The sequence below is a fragment of the Phoenix dactylifera genome, chromosome 9 (genome assembly GCF_009389715.1).
Source record: "Phoenix dactylifera cultivar Barhee BC4 chromosome 9, palm_55x_up_171113_PBpolish2nd_filt_p, whole genome shotgun sequence".
Classification (NCBI taxonomy): Eukaryota; Viridiplantae; Streptophyta; class Magnoliopsida; order Arecales; family Arecaceae; genus Phoenix; species Phoenix dactylifera.
Window position 1 is genome coordinate 22,330,911 of NC_052400.1, and position 19,662 is coordinate 22,350,572.

Genomic DNA, 19,662 nt, shown 5'->3' on the forward strand with positions numbered 1-19,662 from the left:
ATCTAATAATTTATTAAACATGGAAATGAAGGAATGGAGACAGGATCTTAATTTGGTTGTTGGGAATAGTTGAGGGGTGGGGAGAAAAGCCTGCCCCAGGGATTTGAGTCTTGGGTTTCCACTATATTTTGCCTCTTACTTTGCTGCAGCTCTTCCGGGCACGAAAGCCAACAAGTGATTGATAAGATCTCTAGCGGCAGTGGAAGGGAAGAAGAGCTGGGAAGGATCAGAGGAGGCAGGCTCGAATTCGATATATGAACAAGTGGAATCTAAGAAGTATCTACATCTACTCAAGAATCTCAGTGCCAGTATCCACCAACAAAAAAAGTACATACTTCAGAAAAAGAAATCATTTTATTCTTCACCATATGGATGGATAAAAGGAAGGAGATCTTTCTTATATTTTTTGACGGGGCTCTTTGAACCTTTTTGACTACCATGATACCTTCTGATACGGTTTTTTGTTTTCAATATATTATTTCCCATAAAAAATATGCGGCCGATGCTAGAAAATGATGGCCTGAACTTGGCTGGCAAGTCACAGGTTCATAGTGCACAGTGAGGGGGAAGGGGACGGCCCAATGGCGTCAACTAAATTAGACTTTAAAATGTTCAAAAATTCTCTGTAAAATTTGACCAACTGTTTTCCTATATCGATGTGCAGTGAGAAACGAAATGTCAGAGGTTCTACAAATGATTTTGGATACCAAGATTTGCTGTGGTGCCTAAAAAACCTAGATGAGCTAGAAAGCATTATAAAGTAAGCGGCAGTCAGAATGGCCCATTTATGAAGTTATATTTTTAAAGCTCTATCTGTATTCTACTCCTGAAACAGCTACACATGCACAAAATTTTGCTTACCTTTTTTCATTAGCAGAATATGGTACTCACCAGTTTCCAGAACATGATGTTTATCAGCATATAGTACATGGCCAAATAATGCATACTCATTAGTTTTGTAAATTTCTTGGATCCTGAAAAAGAGAGAAGTCTTTGAACGAGAAAAAGGAGACTCAGGGAGGAGAAGGAACGTCTTACGGATGGAAAAGATGGTTTGACGAGAAAGAAAACAGATGGAGAGAGGCTTAAAAGGAAAGAAGAGAGAATGCGAACAAATGGTTTTCTTTTTATCGTGCACAATTTTTTTTATTTTTTATTTTCTAAAGTATCAAACTGATAGACTCTATCAGTAGCAAAAGTTCCATCTCGATTTGATTTGTAGGTTTCCTCTTTAAGATGAGCAATAGAGAAAATATGGCAAAATAGAAAGTCCGCCCCATGGGATATTTTTCGGCGTCCTCACCAAAGAATTTTTATTGCTAGTGGACACCTCAATATATCTCTCCCATCTATCTCCTTAACATATGCCTATTCCCAGCTGTTGTTAGGAATGGAGAGACATAATAGGTTTTATATTGCTTGAATGCATAGGTGTTTGATGTTTTAAGCTCCAACATAAAAATTTAAGATCCAATGGTTGAGGAAGTGAAAGCAGGAGAATCATTCCTTCGCGCGAAAGACACAACCTGAACCCGCCGAGGAAAATGAGAGGAGGAAAAAGGGGACACCTATCGAATGTGCGTGAGAGGTGGGAAATTATTAATGCGGCACGGGTGATCCGTGCACCCCGCTCCTCCCCTCTAGCCTTCAATAATACCCCGAGCCTTACAGTTTACTGATCGCCTCCCCCGATCATTTCCCATTTCCTTGCAGCCAAACAGTACTCACTTGATCAACAAAGCTCGATGGAACGAGGTGTTCTTGTCCTTTCAGAAGGAATCATAAGAACACCACCGGAATCTTACGTAGGAAAGGAGGTGAAAATGGGAAATTAGATGGGTATTTCAGTCCTAAAACATAACAAGACAACGCAGCGAGAAGCTCCTTGCCAGCCAATGTGCAAGCCTCGCCCTTCTCCAAAACGAACGGGTGCGGGTTTTGCATCTTTCGCGACGTCGACCGTTGGATCTTGGCACGCACAGATCTCCAAGAACTCCGAACTCCTCCCTTCATCCGCCTGCATAGATCTGGAAGGGACCATTGCGCGATCCAACGGTGGATTCGCGCGGAGGATACGACCCCCGTCCAAAACCAGAAAGCCATGGCTGCTATATAATTAAGAGGAGCTGGCGAGGGCTCCTCTTCCATTACCATGGCGACTAGCCGAGAGGAGTCCGACTACGACAGCAGCTGCTCTTCCTTGACGGTCCCCGACTCCCGCCGGAGCTTGGGGAGCTCGAGCTCCGTGTCGGTGCGCTCGTACTGCTGCAGTGCGGCCCAGCACAAGCCCCACAAGGCCAACCAGGTCGAGTGGGAGGCCATTCGGAGGGTCCAGGCCGCCGCGGGCCACGTGGGGCTCGACCACTTCCGCCTCGTGCGGCGGCTGGGGAGCGGCGACCTCGGGAACGTGTACCTGTGCCAGCTCCGAGATCCCATGTCCGCGGGCTGCCTCTATGCTATGAAAGTGGTGGACAAGGAGGCCCTCGCCTTCCGGAGGAAGCTCCAGAGGGCGGAGACCGAAAGGGAGATCCTTCGAACGCTCGATCACCCCTTCCTGCCCACTCTCTACGCCGAGTTCGAGGCGGCGCACCATTCCTGCCTTGCCATGGAGTTCTGTCCCGGTGGCGATTTGCACGTCGTCCGACAACGACAGCCGGGAAGGCGCTTCACCATCTCTTCTGCCAGGTGGTCAATTAGTCAACATGCAATCGTCCCTCCCTTTGTTTTGCTTTTATTCTTGCTCCGTCGGTCTGGTCTGTTATAATAGATAAATACTGAAAATAATGAAAAGTTGACTGAAATTTAGGTTTTATGCCGCGGAGACGCTCTTGGCTCTGGAGTACCTCCACATGATGGGGGTGGTATACCGGGACCTGAAGCCGGAGAACGTTCTCGTCAGGGATGATGGCCACATCATGCTTTCTGACTTCGATCTCTCGTTAAAATGTGATGTAGTTCCGAGGCTTCTTAGGGGAAGGCAAGACTGCAAGTCCGTGGAGAAGAATGTGAAGGGCTCGAGCTCATCCTGCGTGCCGCCGATGCAGCCGGTGCTCTCTTGGTTCTATGGCGCGGCGATCAGGAGCAGCAAGAGGGCTAGGCGTGCACCGCAGACGGTCACCAAGGAAGATGGTTTTGAGGAGCTTGACCCCGAGCTCGTGGCCGAGCCGATCGCTGCACGGTCCAAGTCATTCGTGGGCACTCACGAGTACCTTGCGCCGGAGGTGATCTCCGGCGCTGGCCACGGGAGCGCCGTAGATTGGTGGACCTTTGGGGTGTTCTTATATGAGATGATGTATGGGAGGACGCCATTCAAAGGTGAGGATAATGAGAAGACGCTGGCCAACATCATCAAGCAGCCCCTCACTTTTCCTAAGGTGGCAACCTGTGGTAAGGACTTGGATGAGATTTTAAGAGCTCAAGACCTCATAAGCAAGCTCTTGGTGAAGAACCCGAAGAGGAGGATAGGGAGCTTGAAGGGCTCAGTGGAGATCAAGAGGCACGACTTCTTCAAGGGAGTGAACTGGGCCCTCATTAGGTCGGTCAGGCCTCCTGAGGTCCCCAGAGATCTGAGAAGAACGAGGACCAAAGCCACCGTCCAGAAGTTCAGCAGGAAGGAGAGGGACGAGCCTCACCACATCCGTCAACATTTTGATTGCTTCTAAGGGCGTGTTTATTGTACATTAATAACGTGTAAGCAAGACTCATGTGAAGATGTAAAGAGTCGTGGTTATAACTGTCTTCCAATCCACTAATTACAAGGAATTAATAGAAAGAAGATTAGTTGGTTATTGTTACCGCTAATTAATTACATGCATTAATCTTATAAAAAGAAGAAGATTATGTTTGGCTTGGAATTGAGACTTGTTGCAAGAGTAATGACTAGGAAATGCATACAAGTAACAGGTCCTCATGGAATTACATTGTAATAGATTGAGAAAGTTAATTGGATTCTTTTTTTTTTAATAAAAAATAATGTTCTGGAAGTAACCAGGGTTCCTAGCTAGAGCTATAGCTTTAATTAGTCATTGAGATATCCTCGATGTTGCTGCAGAATGCACAGTAGAAGCCGTGTAACGCACATGACAGATATTCAAAAGAGGAAAAAAAAATGATGACACACGGTTACAAAGTGATCAAGATTAGAAGGTTGTCGGTTAATCCTTGGAAGTCGAGTGGATGATTATAGCCTCGTTGGTTGGCTAGGAGGATCAACCATGTTCGAGTCATTATAGCCTCAGATTATTTGTGCTCTCAAAGAATACTTGGGTAATAATCTTTAGGTCCCCTCTTGACGAAGAGTGGTGGATAAGAGTAGATGGCTAATCTTCTAAGGTTGCTGCTTGGTGGAACCTTCGTTTTCACATGAAACATTTTGAGATTCATGCGTTTTTGTTGATCAATTTTTGACGCAACATTAAACACCTTGGATATATTATGGACTGATTAACATTAATACCAATGTATTGTATATGAATCTCCATTGCATGGTGCGCATGGATTAACTTCTTTTAAGAAAGAAAAAGTAGGTGTACAGCAATAACCTTGAGAATGGGAAACAATATCTGCCTTTAGCTTTAAATGTTTAGGTGTAAACGGTGTACAAACTTGAGCAAGAAAAATAATGCCCTACGTCTTAGAGCAATGAGAATTGGGTGTAGCACAAATTGGACTATGATACGTGAAGAGCTAGAGGTCACCCGCAAGATCATTGCTCAATCACCGATTCGATATAAAATTGGCGGTTCACCGAGCAATAAATAGGGCCCAACCGAAACCGCCGGTCTATCCATATACCATACCAATCCTTGATCGTTGTAGCAATTTGAGCCACGAATTAATAAGTAATTTTGTTTTATTATTATACAGTTGAGCCTCCATTTGACTATGACCCCCATAAATCTCAAGGCAATGCATGATTTTTTCTAAATTGAAATGAGCCACTTAAGCTTCGGGACGGGTCATATCTGATGGTTAGTAGGCATGTTTGAGCTATTGCTAACATACCATGAAGCATATGATGTGTCGGTTGCTAGGATCGACCATAAGTAACCTGTATGGCGATAATGATGGTAGAGGAGTATGACAACAAACTAAGGAAATAATAATAGTAGTAGCAGCATAGCAATAATAATTAGAAAAATAATTGAAATAGTTGGGGTGGGGGCTGTTGGAGGAGGGGGCATGATAAGGTGGTGGTGTGGGTGCAGAGGCCGATGATGGATGGACGAGGAGACCGGGATGGAGGGTCAAAAGCAGGTAATGATAGCGGGGGAAGGAAGTTCGATGGTCTGGCTCTTGGTCAGCCAGCTCTCGATGACACGCTTAGGCACGCTCGTTTTGTCCCATTTCCCAATTACGTTTCATCTTCGTGCAGGCCGATGCATGGGTTAAGCCGACTTATACCGCCCATTTGCAAGTTATAAGATTAGAGTTGGGCACTGGGCCGGGCCGTGGCACGGCCCGATAGCTACAGTGCCGGGCCGTGCCGGGCACGGCCCATTTAAGGAGGCCGTGCTGGGTCACAGGTTACTGGCCCGCGGGCCGAGCCCGGCACGGCCCGCTTCGGGCCTGGGCCGGCACGGCCCGCTCTAGGCCCGCGGGCCAAGCACGGCACGGCCCATAAGGGCCTGGGCCGGGCTGGCCCGCGGGCCTGGCACGGTCCGGGCCTGGGCCCGGCCCGGCCCGATAAAAATTAATACTTCATAAATTTTTTTAATAAATTAATAAATATTGAAAACTAAGGATTTATGAATATAAAGCCACCTTAATGGTGGGGGGTTTGGCATAGACCCCTACCAGTTTATTAATTTAAATCAAAATGGTACATGAAGGGAGGTTTGGACCTTGGTCTGACCTCCAGAATACAATAAGAAAGGGCCGAGGTTTGGACCTTGGTCTGACCTCCAGAATACAATAAAAATGTACAATTATAAAAAATTAAGAAATCTTACTAATCATCAGTGATTCAGTGAATCAGTATTCACTCTTCAGTCTTCAGTAGTGTTTGTATCATCATCATCAGAGGATGTTGTATTATGTCCACCTTTATCTTGAAGTCTTGCCTCAGCATCCAACCAATCTTTGAAGCAGAGAAGCATCTCCACCGTTTCGCCCGTCATCCTACTTCTCTTTTCGTCAAGAACACGCCGACCTGCACTAAAAGGGGATTCCGATGCTACCGTGGACATCGGCACAGCTAAAATATCGCGTGCAATTGCAGACATAACAGGATATTGATTTCTAACACTCTTCCACCAAGATAATACATCTAGATTCTCTATTTGATTTTCATCATATGCAGACTGAAGATCATTTCGTAAATAAAATTCTAGTTCACTACTTAAAGATGAAGAAGATGAAGATAAACTTGAAGCATGTGTGTGTCTTCTCTGTGCGATGAATGAAAAAATAGATGACGAACGAGAACTACTAGAAGAAGAAATAGAGGTTTGTATTTGTGTTCTAGATCCACGAATTTTTTCATCATATATAGCATAAATATCATAAAGAAGTTGTTTTACCTCATTTTTAGCAGGTTCAGGATCTTTAATCATATTTTCACAGTATGCATCAAGTAAAATTAGCACGCCATTCAATTTAACTCTAGGATCAAATACAGCAGCTAAGTTATGCATAGGACATATCTTGTCCCAATACTCATTCCATTTAGATTCCATTAGGTCAATAATAGGCATTAAAACATCATCATATCTATGTTCTGCAAATTTTTGACTAATTATATATGCTTGTTGTAAAAATGAACATGAAGTTGGATAATAAATACCAGAAAGAACATTGGTAGCATTATAAAAACTAAGCAAAAAATCTTCCAAAATTTTTCCTTTATTCCAATCAGTTTCAGTCAATGTAAAGCCTAATCCACGATCATTAATATATGCACTTAATAAGTTTTTATATGGGTATGCATCATGTATCATGCTATATGTTGAGTTCCAACGAGTAATTACATCAAGTTTAAATTTTTTAAAACGTTTACCATGATTTATACATAGTTCCTTAAATTCTTGAAGTCTTGATCTTGAAGCATGAATAAAAGAAACTGCATTTCTAATTTTACCAATCACATCTTGAATCATGCCCATGCCAGCTTGAACAGAAAGATTTAAGATATGACATGCACATCTAATATGCAATAAATTTCCATCTAACATGGGATGCAATGAGTCTTTTAATAATGCAACAGCAGAATTATTATTAGATGCATTATCAAAAGTAATAGACATAATTTTATCATTAATATTATATGAACATGCAGTTTGATAAATGATATTTAAAATTTGTTGTCCAGAATGTGGAAAATCAAAAGCACAAAAAGCAAGAATACGTTTATTTAATTGCCAATCATTATCAATATAATGAGCAGTAATGGCAATAAAACAATTACTACTTACAGATGCTGACCAAATATCAGAAGTTAATGAAATTTTTACATTTAAAGTAGAAAGTGTTTCAATTAAACTTTGTTTCATTGCTAAAAAGTTAGTCATAGCTACTCTTCTAAATGTACGCCTACTAGTTCTTTTGTAAGCAGGTTGTAGGTTTAATTGAACATGTTACGGGGGAACTTAGCCACCATGCCCCACGTGACCGGCACGCGCGCCCAGGAAGACTACGGCTGCCCCTTGATCCAGCAATCCGACCTCGAGTCGGCAATCTCTCGACAACAACAGACTGTTCCTCTGAGGCACGCCGCGGCCCCCTGCTCCACTACTCCCTGCAACGGCCGTATCCGGCGCTGCCCCACGATCCCCTGTAACAGCCGTACAAAGCGGAGCTCCACTATGCCCTGCCATGGCTGTACCCAGCGCTGCCCCACGACGCCCTGTAACGGCCATGTCAGTGGCAGCCCCATCGTGCCACACGATGACGAATCCCCGGAAAAACCCCCCAGCCTGATATATATGAGGCTGGGGGGGAAGGGGGAGGGGAAGATATATCTTCCAGAGTATCATCTCACCTGCTACCTTCTCCTTCTCCTTCTCCTTCGATCTCCTCTGACTTGATCGTCGGAGGGCCCCCACTACCCCGGTGGTGGTGCGAGGCTTGCTTGCAGGTTTCACGGCGGAGGGCGGAGCGCAATCAAAGCAACTCAAAGGGAACCCCGTTCACACCGCTGTGTCAATCGTTCTCGGTTTGGACCACCAGCAACAGTTGGCGCTAGAAGGAGGGCCTGATCTCAGAGCGATCGTAATGGCACGGCGAGGTGGTCGTGGAGCTTCCAATGCTTCCGGTCGCGGGGCCTCTCGCGCCACTGGCCGGGAGGCCGCTGCATCTCCAACACGCTCTCAGCAACACTCCACCGCCCCACCGCCCATTCAGATGGTCGAAGCCGCCCAGTTCGACCAGCTAACCCAGCAGGTTCGCACCCTCGCGGAGGCGGTGCAGAATCTGCAGGGTGCGATGTCCCGGGCGCCGCGGCGGGCTCAGGAGCCGCTGCTGCCTGAGCGTTCGCCTGTCCTCCTCAACCCGCGCTCCTTCCTCTCCCATGGGGAGGAGCGCCGGCGCGAGGAGGATTCTCGAGCATGCTCCATTCTGCCGGGACCTTCCCACCGGAGCTGCGCGGGGTACGAGAGGCGGGCCCGGGCGCGTTCCCAGACCCCCCAGTCCTCGAGGAACCCGCGCTCCAGTCGGTCCCCCTCTCGCCGCTCCTTGTCTCCCACCCACCGGTCGCGCTCCCTGGACCGGCGGGTGGACGATCTTCACCGACAACTCCAGGTCCTGAAGGGCCATTCCAAAGATCCCTTCGCCGACTTAGAGATCTCCTCCCAGCCGGCGCTCGCCTCGAGGATCCTGCGGACCCCGAATCCGCCGGGGTTCAAAATGCCGGCGATCGAGCCCTATGACGGGGCGGCAGACCCGCGGGATCACGTCGAGAGTTTCAGGACCCTTATGCTCCTCCACGGAGCATCAGATCCCCTTCTCTGCAAGGCCTTCCCGGCAACCCTCCGTGGCCCGGCGAGGGCGTGGTTCGCCGGGCTGGAGGCTGACTCAATCCGGTCTTTCGACCAGTTCACTCGCCTCTTCATCACTCATTTTGCCGTCAGTAGCCGGCGGCGACTGGTCTCCGACTCCCTCTTTGAGGTCCGGCAAAACAAGGGAGAAAGCCTGCGGGATTATCTTACCCGCTTCAACAGGGCTACGCTGGAGGTCCGGAACCTGAGTCAGGAGGTAGCTCTTTCAGCCCTGAAGCGTGGCTTCCGGAAGGGCAGACTCACCTTCTCCCTGGACAAACGCCTGCCGTGGAGCTTCCCAGAGCTGTTGTCCCGGGCGAACCAGTATGCGGACGCCGAGGAGGCGGCCGCCCACCGGAGCAAGGAGGCCGCCGAGATACCTCAAAAGCTTGGGAAGAAAAGGCGGAAAGAGGCACGCCAGAGGAGGAGCCCGACGCCTCAGCGTCGGCGCAGAAGCCCGTCGCCGGCGAAGAACCACGGCGCCCCACGCCCTCGTTCTCCGCCCCGACGTTTTCACCGGTACACCCCTCTCCTAACCCCCCGGGCCCAGATCCTTATGGAGATCAAGGGGCGGGAGGACCTCCCGGCCCCGAGACAGATACGAAGGATCCCTGGAAAGAGGCCCTCCCGGGCGTACTGTGAGTACCACCGAGACCACGGCCACGACACAGAGGACTGCTTCCAGCTTCGGGACGAGATCGAGGCTCTTATCCGTCGGGGGTGTCTCGGTCGATATGTGAGCGACCGACGTCCCCCCGCAGACCCGCGTCCGGCCAACCCGGCTCCTCCGGAGCCTCGGGAGCAGAATCGACCCGTTGCGGGCGTGATCCACACTATCACTGGGGGCTGCTCTCGGCCCGTGAGGAACGCAGGGGGCTCGACGGAAGCGTCAGGGACGGCCGTCGTAAAGAGGCAGAGGGTCGGCAATGTAATCACCTTTTCTGATGAGGATGTAAAGGGGGTTCAGACTCCCCACGATGACGCCATGGTGATCTCCCTCACTATGGCAAACTATGATGTAAGGCGTGTTCTTGTGGATAGTGGAAGCTCAGCTGATATTTTGTTTTACGAGGCCTTCCAAAAGATGAGCTTGTCCAGACAGTTGTTGCACAAAATGTCCACCCCCCTCGTAGGATTCACCGGTGACGCTGTCCCGGCGGAAGGTGTCGTTGAGCTGCCTGTGACTGCGGGCGTCGCACCCGCAGAAGCCACGGTGCGACTCGGGTTCTTGGTCGTCCGTGTTCCCTCGGCCTACAACGCTATCCTCGGGCGACCCGGGCTGAACGCCCTTCGCGCGGTGGTCTCCACGTACCACTTGCTCATGCGGTTCCCCACGGCGGTCGGGATCGGAGAGGTCCGAGGTGACCAACCGACCGCACGGCAATGTTTTCTAGCAACCCTCAAAGGGAAGAAGCCCGTGGAAGCCCTAAGCGTCGAGTCCCTTGATGCCAGAGACGAGGTGGCCTTGCGGCAGGGGGAGCCGGCCGAGGGTGTGGTCGAAGTCCCCCTCGAGGAAGGCCGCCCCGACCGGGCGGTCCGGGTCGGCGCCAATCTCGATCCGGGAGCTCGGGCCCGGTTGGTGGAATTCCTCCAAGCCAATACCGATGTATTTGCCTGGTCGGCGGCCGATGTACCTGGGATCGACCCGGAGGTCATTTCTCACGCCCTCAACGTCGACCCGACCCACCGACCAATAAAGCAGAAGAAGAGACACTGTGCCCCGGATCGGATCCGGGTGGTCGACCAGGAGGTAGACAAGCTCTTGGAGGCAGGATTCATAAGGGAGGTAAGCTACCCCGAGTGGCTGGCAAATGTTGTACTTGTCCGGAAGGCGAGCGGGAAGTGGAGGACGACTATACCGACCTGAACAAGGCGTGCCCTAAGGATAGCTTTCCGCTTCCGCGAATAGATCAACTGGTCGACGCGACTTCCGGATATCAGCTGCTGTCTTTCATGGACGCCTTCTCCGGTTACAACCAGATAATGATGGCCCCACAGGACGAGGAGAAAACTGCCTTTATAACAGACCGGGGGCTGTACTGCTACAAGGTAATGCCCTTCGGTCTGAAGAATGCTGGCGCCACTTACCAGCGCCTCGTCAACAAAATCTTCAAAGAGCAAATCGGCCGGAACATGGAGGTGTACGTGGATGATATGCTGGTGAAGAGCCGCCATGCAGACCAGCACATCGCGGATTTGGAGGAGACTTTCACCACCTTGCGGAAGTTTCGCATGAAGCTGAACCCAGCGAAGTGCGCCTTCGGCGCTTCGGCCGGGAGGTTCCTCGGTTTCATTGTCAACCAGCGGGGTATCGAAGCCAACCCGGACAAAATCAAGGCCATCCAAGGTATGTCCCCTCCGACCAAAGTAAAGGAGGTTCAGGAGCTCGCTGGAAGGGTCGCCGCGCTTGGACGATTTGTGGCAAAATCGGCCGAACGTTGCCAACCATTCTTCAAGGTGTTAAAACGCCCGAAAGACTTCCTCTGGACGGCCGAATGTCAAGCAGCATTCGACCAACTCAAGGAATACCTGGCGTCTCCTCCCCTACTGTCCAAGCCGCAAGAAGGGGAGATGTTCTACCTCTATCTGGCGGTCTCCCCAACCGCGGTCAGTGCGGTGCTGGTTCGGGAAGAGGCAAAGCTCCAGAAGCCCGTGTACTACATCAGCCGGGTCCTACGGGATGCCGAGACGCGGTATACGAAGGCTGAGAAGATCGCCTTCGCGCTGCTGACCGCGACCAGGAGACTCCGCCCCTATTTCCAGGCCCATTCTGTCACCCTCTTAACTGATCAACCACTACGACAGATCCTCAGCAACCCCGGGAATGCGGGACGGCTGGTGAAGTGGGCAATAGAACTCGGTGAGTTCGACATCCGCTACCAGCCTCGACCCGCCATCAAGGCCCAGGTGCTCGCGGATTTCCTCGCTGAGTGCACGGTGCAGGAGGCGGAACCTAGACCGCCGGAAACGCCCAGCCTCGACCTCCCGACCTGGACGCTTCACATCGATGGGTCGTCGAACCCCGAGGGTGGAGGAGCCGGGCTGGTCCTTACCAGTCCTGATGGAGTGATAGCCGAGTATGCCTTGAGATTTGGATTTCCAGTGACCAACAACGAGGCGGAGTACGAGGCCCTAGTCACGGGACTCAAACTCACCAGGGAGCTCGGCATCCGGCGTTTGAAGGTCTTCACCGACTCCCAGCTGGTGGTCGGGCAGGTCCGTGGGGAGTTCGAGGCCCGGAGCCCGATCATGCAGAACTACGTCCGGAAGGTGCAAGCACTCATTCCCGATCTCGGCAGTGTCGACATCCAGCAGGTCCCCAGAAGCGAAAATGCTAGGGCCGACAGGTTGTCCCGCTTGGTGAGCGCAGAGGCGCACAACTTGTCGAGGGCAATCTACCTGGAGACCCTGGAGGCCCCGAGCATCGGCGAGGCTGGAGCGGTGATGGCGATTGATCCGGAGCCGTCTTGGATGGACCCGCTCGTCGCCTACCTCGCCGAAGGGATCCACCCTGAAGACGAAGATCAAGCTCGGCGACTTGTCAAGAAGTCCGCCCACTACGTACTCTATGAAGGGAGGCTGTATCGGACCTCGTTTACCGCCCCCCTCTTAAGGTGCCTCCGCCCCTCGGAGGCGGCCTACGTCCTCGGCGAAGTCCACGAGGGCGTTTGCGGATCGCACTTGGGGGCTAGGTCCTTGGCGCACAAGATCATGAGGCAAGGCTATTATTGGCCTACCTTGTTGGAGGACTCAAAGGATCATGTACGGAAATGCGACGCCTGCCAGCGCCACGCCAACGTCCAGAGAGTCCCTTCTGTCCTCTTGGCACCAATCACCGCACCCTGGCCCTTCGCACAGTGGGGAATGGATATCCTCGGACCATTCCCCGTCGCTTCAGCCCAGCGGAAATTCTTGATTGTTGCAATCGACTACTTCACCAAGTGGGTGGAGGCAGAGCCGCTGGCCACTATCACGGAGGCGCAAGTCCGGAAGTTCGTGAAGAAAAACATCATTGTCCGATTTGGGGTACCCCGAGTCCTCATCTCGGATAATGGTCGACAGTTCGACAACAAGCATTTCTGTGATTTCTGCGATGAGTTCGGGATCGAGCATCGGTTCACATCTGTGTCGCATCCCCAAACCAACGGTGAGGCCGAGGTCACAAATCGGACAATCCTCCAAGGAATTAAGGCGCGAATCGGTCGGACGGGGCAAGCTTGGGTCGAAGAACTCGAGAATGTCCTTTGGGCGTATCGGACCACGCATCGGACTCCTACCGGGGAGACACCTTTCAGCCTAACCTATGGCACGGAAGCGGTTGTTCCCGTGGAGCTCGGACTCCCCTCGCCCCGGGTGGCCGCGCACCGACCCGAGGCCAATTCGGAGCAACTCCGAGGGAAGCTGGACCTCTTGGAAGAAGCAAGAGAAATGGCGCAGGTTCGGATGGCGATGTATCAGCGGAGGGTGGCCCGATATTATAACTCCAAGGTCCGACCAAAACTTTTCAGAATCGGAGATCTGGTGCTAAGGCGAGCCAAAGCATCTCAACCCGCGGAAGGTGGGAAGCTGGCGCTAAATTGGGAAGGCCCGTATAGGGTTCGCTGGGTAAACCGACCTGGCTCCTACCAGTTGGAGGCCCTAGATGGTCGAGAAATTCCGAGGAGCTGGAATTCCGCTAATCTGCGGGCGTATTACCAGTAGAACGACAAAGCCAGGAAGACAGTTCGAAAAATGTACAATTCTTTTCATTTCAATAATTCCTGGTTACAACGGTGTGTTCGTGTGATTGCAAAGAATTCCCAGAGGGGAATTGGGGAGTAAAGAAAACAAGGAAGAGGTGGAGACTCCGTGGAGCTGAAGATCTGGGATCCCGAACCCTCCATCCGAAGCAGCTGCAATCCCACCGGGCGTGGGTGCTTCCCCCCGGAGGCGCCATCGACGCCTCACGAAAAAGATGAGGAGCCGCCGCAGAAGAAGTTCCCGCTGCCTCCAGAGGAACGCCACCTCCAAGGGATATTCCGGTCCTTCCCAGGAGAAGGGGAGGGAAGGAATACAAGGGAGAAGAGCGCGAGGAGGCGCGATCCCGGATGAAGCGTCTGGCGCAGAGCTCAATCGGGAGGCGGAGCTGAAAGGAGGGGGGATGTGATCCCGGATGAAACGCCTAGAGCGGAGTTCCGCCGGGGAGAACCTCCTTGTTGATCCCAGATGAAACGGCTAGTTGGCGGAAGTCGCGAGGGGCGCGCCTCCCGTTCCTCCGGCAGGGGTTTCCCAGCCACACGCCGGAGAGGAGGTCCACGATCCATGGCAACCTGAATAGCTCCGGCTTGGGAGGCTCCACCGCACCTGCACTTATATTTATAGCCAAACTGTGGCCCCCCGGTCGTTCCGATGCGGGTGGCTCCAATAAAGGCGGGCGCACCGAATCCGGAGCCGTTCCAGCTCTCGAGGCGTATCCTCCCACGATCTCCTAAGCGTCGTTCTCCTTAATTGCATTCTTCATGCAGGACACTCCGGGCGGTGTGTATCCCACGGCCCACGTATCTCCGCTCGCGCCCAGGCCGCATCCGCCTCGAAGAGCGCGCGTATCGCGGCCGCTTAACTGACATTCCTTGCAAGCAGCAACTGGCGATCCGATTTCCCAGGTAACGCCTCAATTAGCATTTAATACCCTTCTGGTGTTCCCCAGGCGATGCTTGGAGAATAGGAGAAACACGATCGTAGCTGGCCACGGAGAAATCCCGTCGAGCGGCAAGCGACAGGCGCGTGGCCAACGAGCGGAATTTCCCGAGGCTCGGCCCTCGGATGCCAGGCTAACCCGATGATCATCCCGGGAGCAGACTAGCCTGAAGCCCCGACCGGTCGCCTCGGCTTGCGCCAGCCTTGGCCGACCAACGAGCGGAATTTTCCGAGGCTCGGCCCTCGGATGCCAGGCTAACCCGATGATCATCCCGGGAGCAGACTAGCCTGAAGCCCCGACCGGTCGCCTCGGCTTGCGCCAGCCTTGGCCGACCAACGAGCGGAATTTCCCGAGGCTCGGCCCTCGGATGCCAGGCTAACCCGATGATCATCCCGGGAGCAGACTAGCCTGAAGCCCCGACCGGTCGCCTCGGCTTGCGCCAGCCTTGGCCGACCAACGAGCGAAATTTCCCGAAGCTCGGCCCTCGGATGCCAGGCTAACCCGATGATCATCCCGAGAGCAGACTAGCCTGAAACCCCGACCGGTCGCCTCGGCTTGCGCCAGCCTTGGCCGACCAACGAGCAGAATTTCCCGAGGCTCGGCCCTCGGATGCCAGGCTAACCCGATGATCATCCCGGGAGCAGACTAGCCTGAAGCCCCGACCGGTCGCCTCGGCTTGCGCCAGCCTTGGCCGACCAACGAGCGGAATTTCCCGAGGCTCGGCCCTCGGATGCCAGGCTAACCCGATGATCATCCCGGGAGTAGACTAGCCTGAAGCCCCGACCGGTCGCCTCGGCTTGCGCCAGCCTTGGCCGACCAACGAGCGGAATTTTCCGAGGCTCGGCCCTCGGATGCCAGGCTAACCCGATGATCATCCCGGGAGCAGACTAGCCTGAAGCCCCGACCGGTCACCTCGGCTTGCGCCAGCCTTGGCCGACCAACGAGCGGAATTTCCCGAGGCTCGGCCCTCGGATGCCAGGCTAACCCGATGATCATCCCGGGAGCAGACTAGCCTGAAGCCCCGACCGGTCACCTCGGCTTGCGCCAGCCTTGGCCGACCAACGAGCGGAATTTTCCGAGGCTCGGCCCTCGGATGCCAGGCTAACCCGATGATCATCCCGGGAGCAGACTAGCCTGAAGCCCCGACCGGTCGCCTCGGCTTGCGCCAGCCTTGGCCGACCAATGAGCGGAATTCCCCGAGGCTCGGCCCTCGGATGCCAGGCTAACCCGATGATCATCCCGGGAGCAGACTAGCCTGAAGCCCCGACCGGTCGCCTCGGCTTGCGCCAGCCTTGGCCGACCAACGAGCGGAATTTTCTGAGGCCTAACCCTCGGATGCCTGGCCTAGCGCCGGATGAATTTCCTGAGGCCTAACCCTCGGATGCCTGGCCTAGCGCCGGAAGAATTTCCTGAGGCCTAACCCTCGGATGCCTGGCCTAGCGCCGGAAGAATTTCCTGAGGCCTAATCCTCGGATGCCTGGCCTAGCGCCGGATGAATTTCCTGAGGCCTAACCCTCGGATGCCTGGCCTAGCGCCGGATGAATTTCCTGAGGCCTAACCCTCGGATGCCTGGCCTAGCGCCGGATGAATTTCCTGAGGCCTAACCCTCGGATGCCTGGCCTAGCGCCGGAAGAATTTCCTGAGGCCTACCCTCGGATGCCTGGCCTAGCGCCGGAAGAATTTCCTGAGGCCTAACCCTCGGATGCCAGGCCTAGCGCCGGATGAATTTTCTGAGGCCTAACCCTCGGATGCCTGGCCTAGCGCCGGAAGAACTTCAAGAGTCAGGAGTCGGCGAAGCGCTACCGAGAGGTAAAAAGAGGAAGGATGTCCGCCGAAATCCGCAGACCGCCAGATCAGCGACAACGGCCATACGCCATAAAGAAGGCGGGAAGCTCGGAGCGCGCGCGCCTTTCCGAGGGATGGCGGCAATCTCGAAGCATCACTCCCTTCACCCGTTCCCCTCCTGGTTCCAGGCTCGGGAGTGGGGGGCTACTGTTACGGGGGAACTTAGCCACCATGCCCCACGTGACCGGCACGCGCGCCCAGGAAGACTACGGCTGCCCCTTGATCCAGCAATCCGACCTCGGGTCGGATATCTTCGGCTCCGCAGCCCGACCCCGAGTCGGCTGCCCCTTGATCCAGCAATCCGACCTCGGGTCGGATATCTTCGGCTCCGCAGCCCGACCCCGAGTCGGCTGCCCCTTGATCCAGCAATCCGACCCCGAGTCGGCAATCTCTCGACAACAACAGACTGTTCCTCTGAGGCACGCCGCGGCCCCCTGCTCCACTACTCCCTGCAACGGCCGTATCCGGCGCTGCCCCACGATCCCCTGTAACAGCCGTACAAAGCGGAGCTCCACTATGCCCTGCCATGGCTGTACCCAGCGCTGCCCCACGACGCCCTGTAACGGCCATGTCAGCGGCAGCCCCATCGTGCCACACGATGACGAATCTCCGGAAAAACCCCCCAGCCTGATATATATGAGGCTGGGGGGGAAGGGGGAGGGGAAGATATATCTTCCAGAGTATCATCTCACCTGCTACCTTCTCCTTCTCCTTCGATCTCCTCTGACTTGATCGTCGGAGGGCCCCCACTACCCCGGTGGTGGTGCGAGGCTTGCTTGCAGGTTTCACGGCGGAGGGCGGAGCGCAATCAAAGCAACTCAAAGGGAACCCCGTTCACACCGCTGTGCCAATCGTTCTCGGTTTGGACCACCAGCAACAGAACATATTCTTCAAAATTAAAAGATTCACATAAACTAAAAGGTAATTCATCCTTAACTATCCATTTTACAAGTGCTTTTCTTTGATTTTCATGATTATATGCAAAATTACCTACAAGTAATCCCCCTTGTATATTAAGGGTACTTTGAGTTTGAGCATGAGAATCATGCATCCTATGACTCTCTTGATGTCTTTTTAAATGCCCTGTTCCCCCACTACTACTACAACTATAAAGTTTGGCACATTTTTTACATTTAGCTTTCCAGACTCCATCAACCATAACTCTATCAAATTCATTCCATACAGCACTAGTCCTCTTACGAGAAGAGGTTTGATCTTCACTCGGTTCACTAGTTCTAGAGGAACTAGGAACATGGGGTTGGGGATTAGTTTCTTCTCCCTCAGAAACAGGAGGAATGCCAAACTGACTTTCCTCAAAAGATGACATATCTAAATTGATGAATTCAAAAAATAAAAACTAACCACAAGGAGGAATTGAGTAGAGGGTCGGAGGGCAGAGGCAGAGCCGAGATTCTGAGCTTCCTCTTGTGCTCTCAACAGGAGTGACCTTCTCTTCTCAACAGGAACCTCCTCTTGTGTAGCACTTGAACACTTGCTAAATGCAAACTAAAAATTAAATTGCTAGAAGAGCACTTTAGAAGAGAGAAATAATAGTAGTAGAGAAGGAGAGAATAGTTGGTTTGGTGTGGTGAGAATGAGGGAGGAAAGGGCTATTTATAGAAGCCCCAAAAATTTTTTTCCCAAAATACCCCTCAATTTAGCCGTTTTTGGACTGTTGGGAGGGGTAAAATTGGAATTTTCCCAAAATAGCCGTTGGAAACGGCTATTTTTCTCCCCCCCTCACCAGGCACGGCCCGTCTCGTGCCGTGCCCGGCCCGGCCCGTCAATAGACGGGCCTGGGGCCGGGCCGGGCTGCCGTTCCGTGCTGAACGGGCCGTGCCCGGCACGGCCCGTTTAGACCTCGGGCCCAGTGGGCCTGGGCCGGGCCGGCCCGGCACGGCCCGTTGCCCAACTCTACATTAGATGACCAAGTGAATTCGAGTTGACCTGAATTTGACGGATCGGACCTGAAATTGGTCAACTAACAAAAATCTATCCCTCTTTCGACAAAATTTCTTGCTACTGAAATATTACAGCATTTTGTGGTGGATATCAATGCGTACGGCATCGAATGCTTTCACTTTCTAATTAGCAACAGAAATATTCTTGGGGCCGTCCATTTTGCCGGATGATCTGGCATCATGTCGCAATAGTCATGGTGCAATCCTTTTCGGCTACACCTTTGCATGATGATCACTCCGGGCTGTATTAATAGTCTCCAAGCCTTGCACCTAATACCCTAACTCGGGCCCTCACCTCTTTTGTCTACCAAATTGCCTTTCATCCATTCTAATGATTTTTCTTTTCCTTTAAGAAAAAAAAAAGAAAGAAAATAGCTGGACAGCACTGATCTGCCGCGCCACATAAACGTTTGTTTCATAAGATGGTAACGTGGCTTCTTCAAGTGCTGCAAAGTCTTGGTTCATATCAAATATTAATTAAGGATTTATATCACCAAGTTGATCATTAACCGACCTCATTATATATTGTGTTGTCTTGGCTCCCCGAGTCGGATGCATTCAAATTAATTTTGCATATGTTTTGGTCGGATATCGCTTTATTACTGGGCAAGCCGTAAGCCATTGGCATGTTATTGTGGGATCCGCAAACCACATCAATATACAAGTAACATGGCCTGCGGATGTCACTCGATTGGCCACTTGGTTTTGACATGTTAGCTTATAAAATAACTCACAGGGAACAATGAAACCCCTAGTCTCCAAGGAGAGGAGCCTTGATGTTTAATTACTTGGCTATCGTGGCTCATAATTGTTTAAATCTTACCAAAGAAATCATGCGAGGAATCCTAAAACAATGAGCAACAATCCGTGTCAATGATGGACCTCTCTTGCATGGATTTGTTATCAAGAATATACTATCCAAGTTAGCTCTCCAATTGATGTCTCCAATCATCCCCGCCCTTCAAGGGGAGTGAAATGATGGAGGGCGGTAAACCTTGTGGCATCGTGATACATGAACCCGACCCCTCACATGATTACATGAGGTGGGTGGCGGATAGGAGAGAGCTTTTTTCCTTCTTGGCTGTTGCATGATTTCAGGTCCACGATTGATGGAAATATGCACGCAAGGTTACTGACGAAAAGACCAACTGAATCATGGTAGATTATGACTTATTTACTGTTCTCTCCAGTAAAAATGGGCAAGTAT

General features: G+C 52.1%; 1 protein-coding gene across 1 annotated transcript; it reads left to right on the forward strand.

Moving 5' to 3' along the window:
* Window positions 1-1,673: 1,673 nt before the first annotated feature.
* On the forward strand, window positions 1,674-3,805 carry LOC103703840 (protein kinase PINOID 2-like). The gene is made up of 2 exons (XM_008786860.3): window positions 1,674-2,685; window positions 2,807-3,805. The coding sequence occupies exons 1-2, from the start codon at window positions 2,153-2,155 to the stop codon at window positions 3,660-3,662; spliced, it is 1,389 nt and encodes a 462-aa protein (XP_008785082.1). The 5' UTR covers window positions 1,674-2,152; the 3' UTR covers window positions 3,663-3,805.
* Window positions 3,806-19,662: the final 15,857 nt, after the last annotated feature.